A 16,143-nucleotide genomic window follows, 5' to 3' on the forward strand; every position below is an offset into this window, starting at 1 on the left:
TTAACTGGTGGAGCATTTTGTTCAAGGAGTGGGTTTGAGGAGTTAAAGACTGCAGCATGGCTGATTTGAGAGTGCATTTAGGATGACGAAATTCATTAAAGCCATTATATATCTTTCCGAAGTTCATTTTCTGTTTTGTACTGTTTGCCATAAATAACTCATATCTTTGGTTTGGCCACTTCAGGTGTGAAAAAGCATTAAGCAGAAAGGATTAGTGAAGGGTTCTCTGGAGGGATATGTGGAAATTATTGTTCAGTCGGTGTGAAAGAACGCCCGTAACACTTACATCAGCTCTGACAGACAGAAAACATTACGCAGGGTAATTTAAAGAGCCTACGGCAAAAGGCTTCCATCTCTTTTCAGGACTAAATTACAAAACTCCACCTATTAGTGCAGCCCTAAAAGAGGCCTGCCCAGAATGCAAGTGCTCTTAGTGTGGACGCAGGGAAGAGAGTCGGGCCTGGCTTTGAGAGAATCTCTCTTGACTGTCTGACAGGTTTTGTCTAGGTGAGATGGAAGGGCTCTTTGCTAATAGTCCCGCTTCTTATCCTTAGCCCCGGGTCCTGAGAGATGTAGGATACAGTATTATACAGACCGTACCAGCATCTCCTACGGCCTCATGTCATCAAATAAGTTCATCAAATAAGTTTGACATCTATGCTGACTAAGGTCCATGGCGATGTGTAACTGATTTAAAGTGTCTTTGCACTGCAGATCGAGGAGGACACATGGCAGAAGTATTATCTGGAGGGAGTGTCTAATGAAATGTACACTGAATACCTGTCCAATGCCTTTGTGGGGCTTTCATTTCCTGCAATTTGTGAGTAAGTATCCAAAGCAGCGATTAGTTACACTTATCTATATAAACATCAATTGCTGAATGACTTTTGTAGCACTTGCCAGTTATTTCTGTTGCCTTTCTGTCACAGGCTGTGCTATGTGAAGCTGAAGTTGCTGTTGATCGCAATTGAATACAAGTCGGAGCAGAGGGAAAGCAGGTTTGTCCCATTTTGGTTAATCATGGCACATTGAACTGACCAAAGAGGGGCAAAGCAGTTGTGTTCCTCATTGGTCCTACACACACACACACACGCTATGGTACAGTTGTCCTATTTAACGTAAGAAAAGGCTGACAGGTTTGTCCTAAAAACTACATAGAACCAAATCTGGTTTCTCATTGAGATCCAAAATGATGGATGAAGGTCACAGCATCACAGATGACGATCAGTGTCTTGAAGAGTCACATGACATCTGCCCAGAATCTCTGTGCTTCATTGATGACGGCTTTACTCTTGGAGATAAGAGCCTTCTATCAATAGCACTCCTGTGGCATTTTGTTAAGCGACCCATTAGAACTAATAACATGAAGTACTCTGTCTCAGTAACTTTGACTTTTGCCAAATCCCACCACCCCTTCCCATATCCACAACCTGTGTTCCAATGTTTATGTGCACTCCAACTCTTACTAATGCATTTCCTGTTCACAATACGATGGCACTGGTACTGTGGATCACCTACATAATCACGATATGCAGCAATGCTATTTTGTATTGCTCAAATCCTTGGCCGGTATGATGTATATACAGGGGTAGACAGCTCTGTTCATTCTGCTATAAGTGGACAAGACTGATTTGAAAACATGGAGGAATGTGAACATATGGCGTGTAATGTGTGCCAAAATAAGTCGCAATGAAGATTAAGTTGTTGTTGTTGTTGTTTAGCAATAAAAATCCATTGCATCTTGGCACTTTTTTTATCAAAATGACATTAAAACGTACACACAAACTTTCACATAAAAAATCACATTAGAGTTGAGTCTAAACATGAACATGAAAAAGCAGTGTTCGCTGTTCTTGAATACTGCAAAGAAAACATATATATTTTAGTTATATTGACCTGTCTTTCCATTTCGATTTATTTAGCAAATAAATGCCAATAATTTTTTGGTTGTAAATAAAAATTGTAAATAAAAAATATATATTATTATCGTTCTATTCGTCAGTTGCATTAAAAAATATTATGATCAATATCAAGTAAATTGTTACCATGACCTACAATTGTCTGAGGATATGCAATTTTGGTCGTACCGCCCACTCTTAATGTGGATAGTTGGAAAGTTTTCTTTTTGTTTCCCAGAGAGGTCTGTATTATAGTTATCACATAGCTTTGAATGTTTTCTATAACCAGCCTGCTAAAAAAATAACACAGTACCATGTTATTTCCCAACATTAAATAAAATGTCCACTATTTTTGTGCCAACACACGTATGGACTCTAAAGTAAAAGTTATTTTTAACCCTGACTCTTGTTATGATACAGCTCATAGACTTTAATTACTTTCCAATGGATTGCTTTAAAATGTTGTTAATAGCTTTGCCGTACCACACATAACCACAGCACAGCATTATCCTTAAGTGTAACTCTCAATTTAATGTACCGGGATTTTCTTTAAGTTTACAGTTTGAGATTCATTTGGGATCATTTTTCCTAGCATTGCAGATGTGAAGAGTATTTTACGGTGACTGTTTTGCCCTCTACTTTTGTCGTTCACAGCGAATTACGTTTTTCGGAAATTTCTGATCTTAATGTGCAGTTTCAGAAATGACTGTCACTTCGCCTCCTTTTTCAGTCTGTTTTGATTTCTAATGTTTTCTTGTTGTTTGCAGAAGCAGAAAGCGGTACGCCCTCTTCATTATCTCACCCCTCTACACTTTAGATCATCTGTGGGCGAAACCACCCCCCTCAAACGTGGCCAAAATCTCTCGCTATCTTTCTAATTGTGATCTTTGTGATAAATGCACTAACTTCTTTGCAGGCAGAGAGAATAGTTGATATTGTTCACGATTCACTCGTTTCCTTGTCTGTACTGTTCACATTATCAACACAGCGTTAATCCACTCCATGTGTATCACTGGCGTTTTTTTCCTGACTTCTTGTTTCGTTTCCCCCCGTCTGTGTATTTTTCAGTATCCATCAGCTGCGAATCATTTCTGCCCCTGTGTTTTTCAGCTATCCATGCAAACAGTACTTCATGTTTTTCTCACTTATTGCTCATTGCCAAGAGCATTTTGGGAAGTGCCCTAATAGGAACCTTTACAGTTTATTAAAACCGTATTCAGTGATTTCTATATCATGTAAATATTAGTGTTTCTCCATTCAAGACTAACGCACCACACTATGGCAAGTTTGACTCGGCAGTCTTAAAAAACGATGGGTTAATCAATGCCACACTATTCATGGCAACCATCTGTGCCTTTTCTGTCATTACCACTCTTAACAACGTGTCGCGTTTGTGTGTCTTTGTGTACGGTATGTCTGTCACTGTGTGTGTAGGAGTGAGCGTGAGTTGTATTTGTATATAAATGTGATACATTGGTTTTGTATGAATGACAGGTTTGTCTGTCGTTTTTTGTCGTTCATCATGTTCTCAAATGCTTGTGCGTCTCTGAGTAGATGTTTATGAAGTGAGGTCACTTCCTGTCAGTTTGGTGTTCTATACAACAATCCAACTGCACAGAAGTTACTGCAACAGTTTGCATCTACGTGCCACTCTCTCTTAGATGTGCCCTTGATAACTGCATGCCCAGACACTCTTGTCGCGTGACGTGTGTTGCTTGCTTTGTTTCCCATAATGTGAGGTTTGATCTGACTCGACGCAATGCAATCGGTCTGTTATTAGCCCTGTTGCATGCGGCCTCTTTCAGATTTTGTGCTTAACTGTGTGAAAATCTCAGTTTTGGGGAGCAGTGTGTGTGTGTGTGTGTCGGTTAACAAGTCAGTTTGTGTTCATCTTCTAAACAGCATGCTAAATGTACTGCATCTTACTGAAGGGGCCATTTAATCAGATGTAAAGCTCTGTGATAATGATCCCTGCACGGAGATTTCAAGAAAGACGGACTGCTCTTGACATTTTCATTAGCCGACCAGCCAACATTTGCTTTATGATGGATTAAATCCCCCTTTTTTGGTCTTCATTTCTGATAAAGTGGTTATTTGTTGAGCCCAGAGGAAAGGGTTTCCATAGATATTACAAACTTTAAACGTCATATATGTTTGAGATACCACCTATAGTCTGCCTTCATGAATATATCGAATAGTGGGTTGTCTTCAATGTGGCTTTATTGTCATTTGTATTTTATAGCTTTCTCTTTCTTCTGGGCTCCCCGGTCTTGCACTTAAACCAAGCTGGATATCTGTCAAGTGTTGCAGTTGCCACTCAATTCATTGATGATTCCTAACAACAGGCAACCATAAATGGCTGTGTTGTGTCGTCCCGTCTGTGTCTAATTAATGGGGAATGATACAGTGCTTCAGGAGTGACTCTGTTCACACTCTTGAACCAACCAACCAAACCAACTTACAAACCAACCAACACTCAATTTCATCTTGATATCATTAGCATAATATTCCCTGCCCACCAAGGGGGGTCTCACTGAGATATCAAGAGGGCTAGCTTAGGTTTGACCGTCACCCTAGCAGCCAAACCTTAGAGAAGGGTACATGTTCACTCATGTTCAGTTACATTTTTTAACTTCTTATAATTTACATAGTCAGACGTGTTTTTTTAATCTTATGACATGAGTGCTGCATTTTTAATGCAATGTTTCTTGAGATCTATTCACTGTAATCAAATTTATTTTTACAGAATTTTCACATTTGACTTTTTTAAAAACTCTGTATTACGGTAAAAGACTCCAATGCTTTATGAAAAACATATAATTAAAATATAATTTTGTAGTAAAAGTAATTTCACTGGCATCTTTCAGAAAAACCTGTAACTTTATGCGGAACATTTCTATTTTACAGAACTTTACTGCTGTCCCAGCTGCCATAAAATTACAGTTTTTACAGGATTTAAAATTTTAAACATTAAGAAGATGTGTCAAATTACAGTAATGGGTCTAAAAAAACCTCAAGCTGCTGTATTTTTTTACAGTTTTCTGTTGCAGAAGCAGCTGGATTTGTGAAGTTAAGAATTAAGAATTAGTTGCACTAAATCAGCTGTTTTAATTTCAAATGCATGTGTAATGCAATGATGTTTTTGACATGTACTCTCTTTAGACTTTGGCTGCCCTGTCTAAAGCTGACTGTAATACTTATTACTTAAATGGGTTTCAACTCTGAATTGAAGGCCATTTTGTATGTATTGGCTTAGTAGTGCAGCTACCGGCTATTCTGAAACCTCAGAATGAATCCTGAATTCTTGGTGGGCTGGTCATTCCCTTTCAATCTGCTACAGTAAAGCAGGAGACAAACTGCACTATTGTTTGGAGATAGACCTCACATCATCTGTTTTTCAATGCCAAACTCTGTTACCCTCCCAATTTTAATTCTTCCACCACATGGACGATTCAGTCTACAGAGACCATCATGAGAAATTTAAAATTGGCGTGCTGTACTTTTTGTGTGAAAAAATAGTTAAAAAAAACCCAGATAGTATTTTAGAAACGCCAACAGTGTCCCCGCAGCTTCATTTTCATTTCCGAAATTCAGAAAGCAGTATTTCCATGTTTGCTCATCAGTCGTCTTAACAAGGTCAAAAACGTGTACCATTCCTCTTGATTAGAGCGTTTGAATGTGCAAGATTGATTTTCTTCACGTTAATGAGAACGACCCTGTTTCTCACTAAACAGCATTCTGATCAACCCGGGAAATCACGTCAAGATGCAGGAGGGGACGCTGGGATTCTTTATCGCCAGCGATGCCAAAGAGGTGAAAAGGTAATGGTGTCCACAATCCATCAGAATTACGATTTCTGTCCTCCTGAGTTTGTCACGCAGCTTGTTTACTTTTCACCTTTAAATACAAATGAAAGCTGTGAAATGTGAAGGGGAATATCAAATTTTGTCTCTTTTCAGAGCTTTTTTCTACTGCAAAGCTTGTCATGATGACATCACAGATCCCAAAAGGATAAAAAAGTGTGGCTGCAAGAGAAGTAAGTAAACCCGACCACCCTCACCTTTAAGTACTCTCTGAACAAAACAGTTTGCCAACCCTTATTATTTAGTGGGATATTGTTTTATATCGATATAGTTTTTTTGATCCATGAGATTTTACATTTCATTTAATATAATGATGACAGCAGTTTAGCAGTTCTTTATAAAAAAAACACACCCCAAAACACCCCAAAAGGAAGTTCCTGTCCATGCAAAGCTTTTTGTCTGTGTCAATAAAGTGCTGTATCAGTCACTTTGTTTGTCACTGTCCTGCAAAAGGAATGGCACGAGGACATTTAGACTTACTACAGTTAAAACAACTTAGTATAAAAAAAAATTTAGTGAGTAAACAATACTACAATTTATTATACAAATAAAGTGCCGCAGTGAGATTATAGTGAGATTATTGAACAGTAATAAAAAATATATTTAGAAACAATTGGCAAAAACCAGAGATTTACACCAAATGCTAAAATTACGATACAAAGTGTGTATGAAATCTATGCGTTTAGGGTTGACCTGAACTTGAGAAAAACCCATTTCTAGAATGTTCAAAGAATATCCGTGTTGCCTTACTGACACTGTAAAACGACAGAAAAACCCCTAGCTTCAAAAGGGAGGCCTAGAAGAGGAAAAAGATGACAAGGTGAATAGAGAGCGACTCTAGAGGAAAGGCAGTCATCGGCTAATGGCGGAGAAAGAAAGAGATGTAGAGAGAGAATGACGTGATTAGCAGGGCTGAAGAAGAAGGCTGTCAACTCGAGCCAGCTTCAGCGCGACACGGGCGGAGCTAATGTCACCAGTCAGGTGGAAAAACAAAAGGCAAAAGCTGCCTGGCCCGCCCGCGCCAGACACACTGCGAACGCACTCCTGGCCCCGGATCATTTTACCAATCATATCCACCCTGTTTACCCACAACGGCCGGCGCTAGTGCCGTTCGGACGTGCCGCTGTCATGTTCCGCTGCCTCGGCCCGCTACAAACGCTTTATGACAGGAAGTCAGTGAAGTAGAAGAGAGATTAATAGCTCAGAGTGCCGTCCACTTTCAGAGCAGCTCCAGCGATTGGGAGATTTAGAATTTGTATTCCTTCTGCAGTTATACAGCGTGAACACTTGAAAATATTTGTTGGCCGAGTAAATGGAGCAATACTTATGTTGAGTCGAGAGCACATTAACATTAATGTTAGAATGATGCATAGTTATTACATGACCTACATGAGCATTTGTCTAAACCAGTTAGCCACAAGATGAATAATTCAGATTTATTCCCAGTGACCTTTCTTTGCGCAGCCTTTTCTTTTTTAAACTTTCATTTCATTGTTTGAAAATATATTAAACACTCAACAAAACGTTTTACTTGCAGCCATGTTTTTGACGTTTTGATGCATTTCCTCCTAACACTGTTTTACAGCTAAAAGATGACTATGGGGTTTGCTTTGCCGTTTTGAAAGTTTGCTTTTTCACCCCCTTTATGATCATTGACATACTTTCTGATGTATTTCCTTCCCTGCTGCCTTGGAATACCACCTCTTTATTTAAACCGCTCACTGGTAGTGACATATTGTGAGTAAAAACTGGTTTCCTGTGGCCCAGAGAACAGTCTTGACTGTCTCACCCTTCCAATAGTTTTATATACATATCTTTACTGTATATATCTATGTTGCATGTATCAGTCTAGCTGCTGCATCCTCTCATCTCTTCACCGTCCTCGGCCCAAAACAATAATACAGCAGAATTTACTACTGTGAAGTCACCGAAATCTTCCTTCCAAACCAAAGGGGTCGGTGATCAAAGCTTTCCAATAGCGCAGTTTCTCCCAAGTATATATTGACAGCGCCTGATACTTGAAATCTGAGATTTATTTCAAAGGTTTTGTGACCCTCCTGATACTAAACAAAAACCAAGATGACTGTCAAGACAATCACAAATGTCAAACAGGGGGATTGATATTGCTACTATTAGTCACGGGTTTCCAGAAGACCAAGTGGGGAGGGATGTTGAAGCCGCTCGAATCGGTCCTCTCGCTGCCAGGGACAATTTCGTACGCTGCTGTATTTCCAGAAAGCGGAAAGAGTTTTGTGGGAAGTTTTTCAAATTCGAAGATTCAAACGAGCATCGTCTCCAAAACACAATCAAAACAATCTGGGCCCCCTCTTGCCTACAGCCTCCCCTTTGTTTGCACCGCGCGGCCCCCGCCCAGCTTCTCTGCGCAACACCAAAACCATCCTCAGAATTGAAATGTTCCACTTCTGCATTTCAATTCTCTTCAGTAGTTGTGCCCTTTTTTACTCGCAGCCCTCACTGATAGGTACATCTCCTGACATCTGAGTCGTGGTGGTACTGATGTAGATGCTGTACAGAATGTGGCCACTAGATGCCACGCTAGTTCTAGAAATGAGAATGAAACAGAAGGGGAACACTGAGGTCCTCGTGAACCTATTTAGCAAGACTGCTGTCAGTAGATGTGAAGGGTACAGTTTTCTCTCTTGACTCATCGGTTTCTTTATGTACATATTTGCTTTAAATTGGTTTATATTTATTGAAGTGGATGATTGAGTATTATATTGTAGGTACAGAATCTTGTTTAAGCATTCACTATTGGCCTGGGCTTTACTGTATAAAATATCACTCTTGTTTTCATTTTTCAGCATTTTATTAGCATGTAAAAGAAGTATTAATGTATACTTTTGTAGAAAATATGAGTCCGTACCCATTGTTTATGTGCATTATAGTGGCCGTGTCTGAAAGCTTTGTCATCTCCAAACACAATTGAATTTCACTGGTGTCCTTCTGAATCCTCTCCATATTTTGTGAATTTTTTTAAGTTTTATAAGTCACCTTTTATGTTTGTCACTGGGTTTTGTAAATATGTAACCAATAAAAAGTATTTAAAAGTGCTTGTCAGCTTTGACAACACAGTATTAAATCATTTCAAGATAACAGTCCATTTCCTGAAAACCTTTTTGGACATCCGAGGTTTCAGAAGGACGTCATTTGTTTTAAAAGCTGATCTATTACGCTGCATTTGAAGTCTTTACTAACACGAAACTGTGCCTGGCAGCTACCTTAGGTTTTGGACACAGCCATTGTGTTGTAGTTCGCTAAGAATTGTGGGAAACCATAGGATGAGGACAGACACACAGGGGTTGCTGATGGCATTCTTGCTAAATCGGATTGTTCTGGTAAAGAGGCTTCAGTCTTTAGCCTCTCTGTTTAGTCACGTTCAGCCACTCGCATCATCATGTTGTCTTGTGTCTATTCCGCCCTCTATGTCTCACTGACTAACATTACCACATTCTCTGTTCTCAAATGAATGTCAGCCCTTAAACTCTGAAGCGACAGATTTCAGCATGAATCGAAGTAAAAGCCCTGCCGCTGCATGTATTCGCATTGACCGGACTCCCAATTAATGCAAACGACCACGGTCGCCTCCTCCCTCCGCATGCCTGTTCTCCTTAATTTCAGCTATTATGCATGGTTCTATAAGAATAACAGTCCCTGAGGTTATTGCTCTAAAGGCCAAGTCGTTTAGCATATTATCTCTCCAGCATACAACTGAAATTGGCCTCTTAATTCAGGCTCATAACCTCAGTTGGAAGTCAAAAGCAGACTTTTCCCCTTGGATTGTTTGTACTCTTCAGGGTGCCAGACTTGATTACGGTCCGCTAGCAAGGTGGCGCTGGGAGAATGCACACGAAGGACTGTTTTTAGTCGTCTCTTAGCCCAGCGGCCATGAGGAAAAAAGCATGCGTACGTATACTTCCATACACATAGCCACGCACATATGCGAGTCGAGTGCAAAGCATGTGTTCAAGAACACAAAACTTCTAATCTTGGATTGAAGAAATAAGTGTTTGGCATGTTACCACATCTGGAATTTTCCATATCCCATACCGGAGCCCAGTATTGCGCAAAGTGAGGCCTTTTACACAAGACACATTTTTGCATTTAACACGGGCAAGAAACGGAGCAAAGTGCAGAACACTTATGAGATGTAGCGCATGTTTACAGAAAAAGCGTTTCAAGTAACAGACATACATGAGTCTTGAGTAAACGGCCCCTTCGAGATTGACCGAGAATTGAATGCAGCACGATGTGATCCCGATAACCCGTTGCTGCATGATGGGATACAGTTTCGTGATTCTCTCCTCTAGTCACGGAGGATGTTATCCGAAGAGGTTTTGCTGCTGAACACACATTCACCCATTCCTTTTTGCCCGAATGTCCTTGCCCCACCCCCTGATCATATTGTCATACCTGACCTTTTGACCTTTTATGACATGATCAGCCTTAGGGCATGGCTTGACCCTTATGAGATGACTGCTTCCTGTCGCAACAAACCCTCTATTCTATTCTTCTAGCACATTTCGGAAAAGATTTGCATCGTTACAGCGCTCACCATCAATTGGTACGCATTTAACGGGAACGCAGTGTTCCATCTGAGGGTCAAGCCTGTCACAGCTCGCTACTAAGGCTTTGCACTTTTTTCCTGTTTGAAAAGTTACCTTCAGGCTTCCCCGGTTGGACAGACTTGTTTGATCCTTGCCATTAACCTGCTGCTTTCCTCTCCTCTCATCCAACACATGACTGTAGCCAAGATGTCCGTCTACAAGCGAATGAAACTGGCATGTTGTTTTGATTGCGGGCGCTCTGAGCGCGACTGCTCGTGCATGTCAGGCAGTGTACATAGTAACATGGACAGTCTTCAGAGGGCGTTTCCACTTTCTTCTGTCTCTATTCATGATTGCTCAACCACTTTACGTGCCTGTAAGTTCGATCGCCAACCACATGCCGTTCGGTGTCCGTGACCTGTGACATGCGTGTTTGTGTCAGTGAGTGGGTGAGTGTATGTGCTGTGTTTCATGTTCTGTGTTGTGTCTGTTTCGTTCCTCCATTATTTCCGTGACTGTGGCTTATTGGTGTATTGGTAGTATTAGTTATATAATATTGTATTTGTTTGGTGATTTGGTGGTAGTTACAGTGACGTGGCTTCTTTGTGTTAGTGCTGCAATAGGTTCAGTAGAGCTGTGTTGGCGCATGCTGTGTAAGTGGAGCACTTGTGCAGTCCTGGTGACCTTTTCAGTCACTGTTTTGGTGTTTCAGATTTTTACATGACAGTTGTACACGTATTTGTTAAATAGAACCATCTATGCTAATTTTGTACATTGGGACTGATGATGTTTTGACATGTTTTCATGTTGACCTTTGAAGACCATTCAGGATACAAAAACGCAATTGAATTGCTAACTTCTTTTTCCCCAAATTACAGGTTCAAAACCCCTGGATACCCTCAATCCTACGGTCTTCAACAACGCAATGTGTAATGCCGTACTTTAGATGGGCGAAAGAAAGAATGATGAATGTGGTCATTTTAAAATGGCATAAATGAGCGAATGTGACTCAAACGTCCATCTCACTGGTCAAGATCCCTTTTAACTGCGCTTGTTCATTTATTTGGAAGCGAATAGCAGTCCAAACTTCATATGCAAGTCTTTAACAGTCACATAACTTCATATAGCACATGCTAGATTGTGATTGAAAGGGATCTTTAGTGAGATGATCTGTTTATAAAGAATAATTATATATTGGGAATGTCTATTCCGCTGTTCTTGGACAATCATGTTTTACAACCACAAGCCATTAATGCCTCAACCATTTCCACCCGCCCAAGTAAAATGTCGTCCTTTACTAAAAAGGATTCATTTACTGAGGTACGTCTGCAATTGAAGGAACACATCAAACTCTCCCCCTTTCCACAGGATCTGATCCTCCTCCATGATTTTCTCTCAGCCAGCAATCAGGGGAGAAAAAGTCAATGTGCTTTATTTAATGCCTTGTATACCACAGTGGGACTGTCAGGCTCGACGGTGAAGTTAAAACGAGATCTTCTGACAGGAACTCAATTGAGATGGTGGTGACTCAGAATGTTGGATGAGGTCAGATGAGTGGAGCGGTTAGTAGCGTAAAGAACAGCGCTGAACAGGGGTCTTCTCATTAAGCCGTAGCAGATGTGAAATACTAAAGCGTCTGTCAATTAGGAATGGCAGCCGTGTGACCTACTATAAAAGCAAGGGGTCAGTTCAGACGATCGCGTTTCCTCTGCAAATGCCTTCCGACCGCTCGCCACATCAGCTTACATTAGCATCAAACTCTGTGATGAGGTTGACTTTGTGTCTTGTGTTTTGGTTCATGCTGATATCCCTGGATACCAGTTACTGCTCATTACATAGTTACTGATCTCTTCTCCTGACGTCATGTTTTGGGGGTTTCATTCATAGTCCCAGTTTTACAGAACTATGTACGTTTTCAGTAAAACTTTGAAGTTTTGACAGGGTTTGATTTGGTTCTCCCATCACCTTGTATCGAATCTGTATGATGAAAAATGATAGAGCATTTGCACCTGACTTTGATTTGTCTCTTGTCAACAATGATCTTGGGCTGAATTGATATTGAATATAAAGGTTCATAGAATGTCAAAGATATGCTCTAATACAGACGCGTTTCCGAAGTGGCCCAATTTAGGCTCAGATCTGGGGTCTTTTTTCAGTATGAACAACACTAACCACACAGAATCTAAACTTTTTTTATTCTGATTTGCTCTGCTTTTATATGCGTTGACAATGCTTCTTAAAGAAAAGTTTGAAGCAGCTGAAACCTTATGTTAATTCACCTCGTGTATACGATGAAGTTCATTTTTGTGTGACCGTGTGTTTCGTGTGAAGTCTAATTTGTTTTTGGGGGGTTTTGCGCAATGCGGTTTAGTTCAGGATGGTGACCAGTTCACACTGGAATCTGATATTGGTCACAAAGGACTGTGCACAGCCAAAAAAGCTTATCTGAATGATAAATCTGACTTGAATACAGTCTATATGGCTAAAATAATTGAACAAAAATGTTTGTCCCTGCCTTTAAACACCCAGCTGTTTTTTACACAAAGACATTCTGCATAGTATAAAGAACAATTTTTTTAAATATAAACTTGATGTACTTAATACTGGCCAGTATGCAGTATTAACCATAATATAAATAATGCAATATCAATCATTTTGGTATTTAACATTGTTCATTTCAGTATTATGAAATATAATTTTAATACTATATTTTAAAATCTATCACTTTGCTTCTCATAATTTTATGGCTATGGCTACTTTGCTACTCCTATTCTCATAATAACGCTCTAACACAAATTGATGTGTTAATATGAACACAGTTTTGTGTTATTTATTTAACACATTGTGTTTCTTTTAACACGCATTGTGTTAACACAAAATGTGTTGTTTTTAACAACTGTTGATTTTGTGTAGAGTGTAGATTTGTAGATGGACATCGGTCTGAATCAGCATAAGCTTGTCTTTTTAAGTCCAGCATCCTCTGCTGCTGTTTAAATAAATCGAGCAACAGTATACTACCGATTGAATGTTTCGACTCCTCACCCCACATGAGTCGGAAATCATATATGTATCAAAGTATCCCTGCACTAAGCATGATATGGTAGAGCTCAGTTATTGCTGAAATAAATACTACTCCCCTGGACGCAGTAATTCTGCTGAACGCATGAATCGCGTGGCAGTAAACACAGCCTGTCTTAAAAAAGTAATGTTCCCTGATCGGCGCTTTCTCAAACAGCCCTCGTGCACTTTTTGTTCTGATTTGGTGCATGCATCACTCGGGTAAAGCTGCTCTCTGCCAGAGCCAAACAAAGAATTATTAGTATGAAAATGAGATGCATGAGAGGCAGACACTACGTCGCTTTTGCTTTTGGCTACAGTTAAAGCCCAAAGAGAAGTTGACAAGGAGTAGGGAGCAATGCAGCGCTCATTAAAGCTCTGGTACACTGCACACTATTAAGAAGAGTTTGTTATCTCTGCCACTGCAGGCTTTCGGGAGCAAACATCCTGAACGAGTTAGCTGCCACCGCTCTAACTTACAATGACAATAACAGTCCCTTTGCTCCGCCTGCCGAGACTTATCCCGCTCATTACACAGGCCTTAAAGACTCTCTAGGTGCTCCACCTCGCAAAGGGTATTTATTCCTGTTATGAACTTATGAGCCTTAACATTGAAGCTTCCAGCAGGGCAATCCCAGATGTTCTTGTTTTGTAAACAACAATTGTCCGTCGTACCAAGAGAGAAAGAAAGGGAGAAGTCGTGGCCTTTTGTTGAGGCTTCAGGATATATTCTTTTCTTCTTTATTCCTCTTATTTTGCCCACTCTGGTTGGTTTTGGAGTCAGTCAAGGATGTGACGAGCGTGGCAGGGTGGGGCGGCACAGCCCAGGGATCGGGTCTTGTCCACTCCTTGCAGGGTGGAACTCAGCACTGTCGGCTCTTATACGGCCTGACACGAAAATTATGTTTGCATTTTCATTTTCCCAGCTCAGCTGGTGTGTCATGAAACTCAGGCTGACAGTTCCTTACCACCAGGCAGGAGCAGGGCCGGTCGTCCCCTCCGCTGTGTTGGACAGATGCTAGCCAAAGAGTCGGCCGATTCTTCCTGTGCCCGTAGATCGCAAACGACATATGCCAGGACCGGTGCGGGGCCCCTGCTTGAGCACTTGTGTCATTGCCTCGCCCTGGGCCTCTGCTGTGACCTTTATGGCATCAGATACAGTACTAACGAAAGATGAGACTTTGCAGCAATAGGGGGATGCTGTGCAGAGCAATACACATCCCACGTCTGAAGACAGTTACTAGCTTAATGTGCAACATATGTGATTATTGTTGTTTGTTTTGTTGCATATAGTGATCATGATTCCATGATTCTTCCAGCATGCCGTGCTAGGAGTTTGCTATCCATATAAAACTGAGACCTCAATGAGCTCCACCCTCTTTGTTACAGTTGCTAGCTTAAATAAACTTTACAATCTGGTTGAAGTTAACTGGGAATTTTGTTAACTGGGAATTCCTAACAAAGTATTCATACTCATGAAGACTTTTATTCTGTAGGCCGGAAGTAAAGATTTTGTGAAGCATGTGTTCCATCGGTATTAAACAAACGGGTTTACAAACAGAGAAAGAGGATCAAAGACTAAAATTTATCAGAAACAAGACTTTACATTGATAAAGAATCGAGATTCTACAGTGAATCAGAATCAAAAATCTACATTGATTCAGAATTTACATTCTACAGTGAATAAGAAACAAGATCGTACAATATACTGAATCAGAATCAAGAATCTACAGTGAACGAGAATTAAGATTTTATAGTGAATCGGAATTATGAATCTATAGTTAACCAGAATCAATTCTATAATGAACCAGAATCAAGATTCTATAGTGAATCAGAATCAAGATAGCACAGTACAGAGACTCATTTAGAAGCAAGAGAATTACACTAAAATGAGAATGTCTGTTTTGATGTTGGACGACAGCAGTTGCTCGCGTGAAATTGGTCAGAAAATAAAAGGTGGGGCTCGGCGAAAGGGTCAATAGACAGGACATTTACTAATTAAAAATGGTCAGACAGCAGCATTATATTTTGCTGAAGCCATAACGTAATGGGAACAATCTGTCATTTGTTGTTGAACTATTTGCCTAAGCCTCTAGATTGCTAACATGACTGCTTTCACCGGTTTTGATGAAATTGAGTTTCATGGATAAAATGCTTATCAAAGCGTTCTCTTTCTCCCCAACCCAACTTATAATGATCCTTGTTAGAGTCGAACAGTCAGTTATTCACAGGGCATGAGACCAGAATCCAACCTTTGGCTCTTAAAATGGATCCGTGCTGTGGAAACCCTGAACATGCAGCTTGATATTCATCGCTTCATTTACGTCCAGCATCTCACCAATCATCTGATTTGTAGCCTCTCTCCATCATTTTTTTTCTTTCTTCATCTCCTGCTCGTATCATCACCGGAACCACCATCATCATGGCATCCTCAGGGCCTTTAACTATATTTGATTTGTCTTCCTCCCCGTCCTCGTTTGTTGAGTGTGATGTACTGCCTATCTGTCTCACCCTCATTCTCTCTCTCTCTCCCTCTTCGTAACCTCTCATTGGTCTCTGCCTTCTCCTCAGCCAAATTTAAGTTTAACAGACATTTCCGATCACGTAAGTGTACCGTTTTCCTCATTCTGCCTCATGTAACCTGCCTGCCCCGGCTTTTTGCTTTTGATTTTGCCCCCGCTAGTATTACAGCACAAAAGCTGCCGTCCTCAGCTGTCTGGGGTTGGGGAGGGGCTGTGATGACAGTTTCTCAGCACTGGA

General features: G+C 40.5%; 1 protein-coding gene across 1 annotated transcript in view; it reads left to right on the forward strand.

Moving 5' to 3' along the window:
• The window catches only part of kcnma1a (potassium large conductance calcium-activated channel, subfamily M, alpha member 1a), a 151,784-nt gene that overhangs the window by 102,316 nt on the left and 33,325 nt on the right, over positions 1-16,143 (forward strand). Inside the window, 4 exon segments of the mRNA XM_079473229.1 lie at positions 715-824; positions 930-998; positions 5,633-5,719; positions 5,858-5,934. Of these exon segments, the coding sequence (XP_079329355.1) occupies positions 715-824; positions 930-998; positions 5,633-5,719; positions 5,858-5,934 (343 nt within the window).

This window comes from Barbatula barbatula, assembly GCF_947034865.1.
Source record: "Barbatula barbatula genome assembly, chromosome: 14".
Classification (NCBI taxonomy): domain Eukaryota; kingdom Metazoa; phylum Chordata; class Actinopteri; order Cypriniformes; family Nemacheilidae; genus Barbatula; species Barbatula barbatula.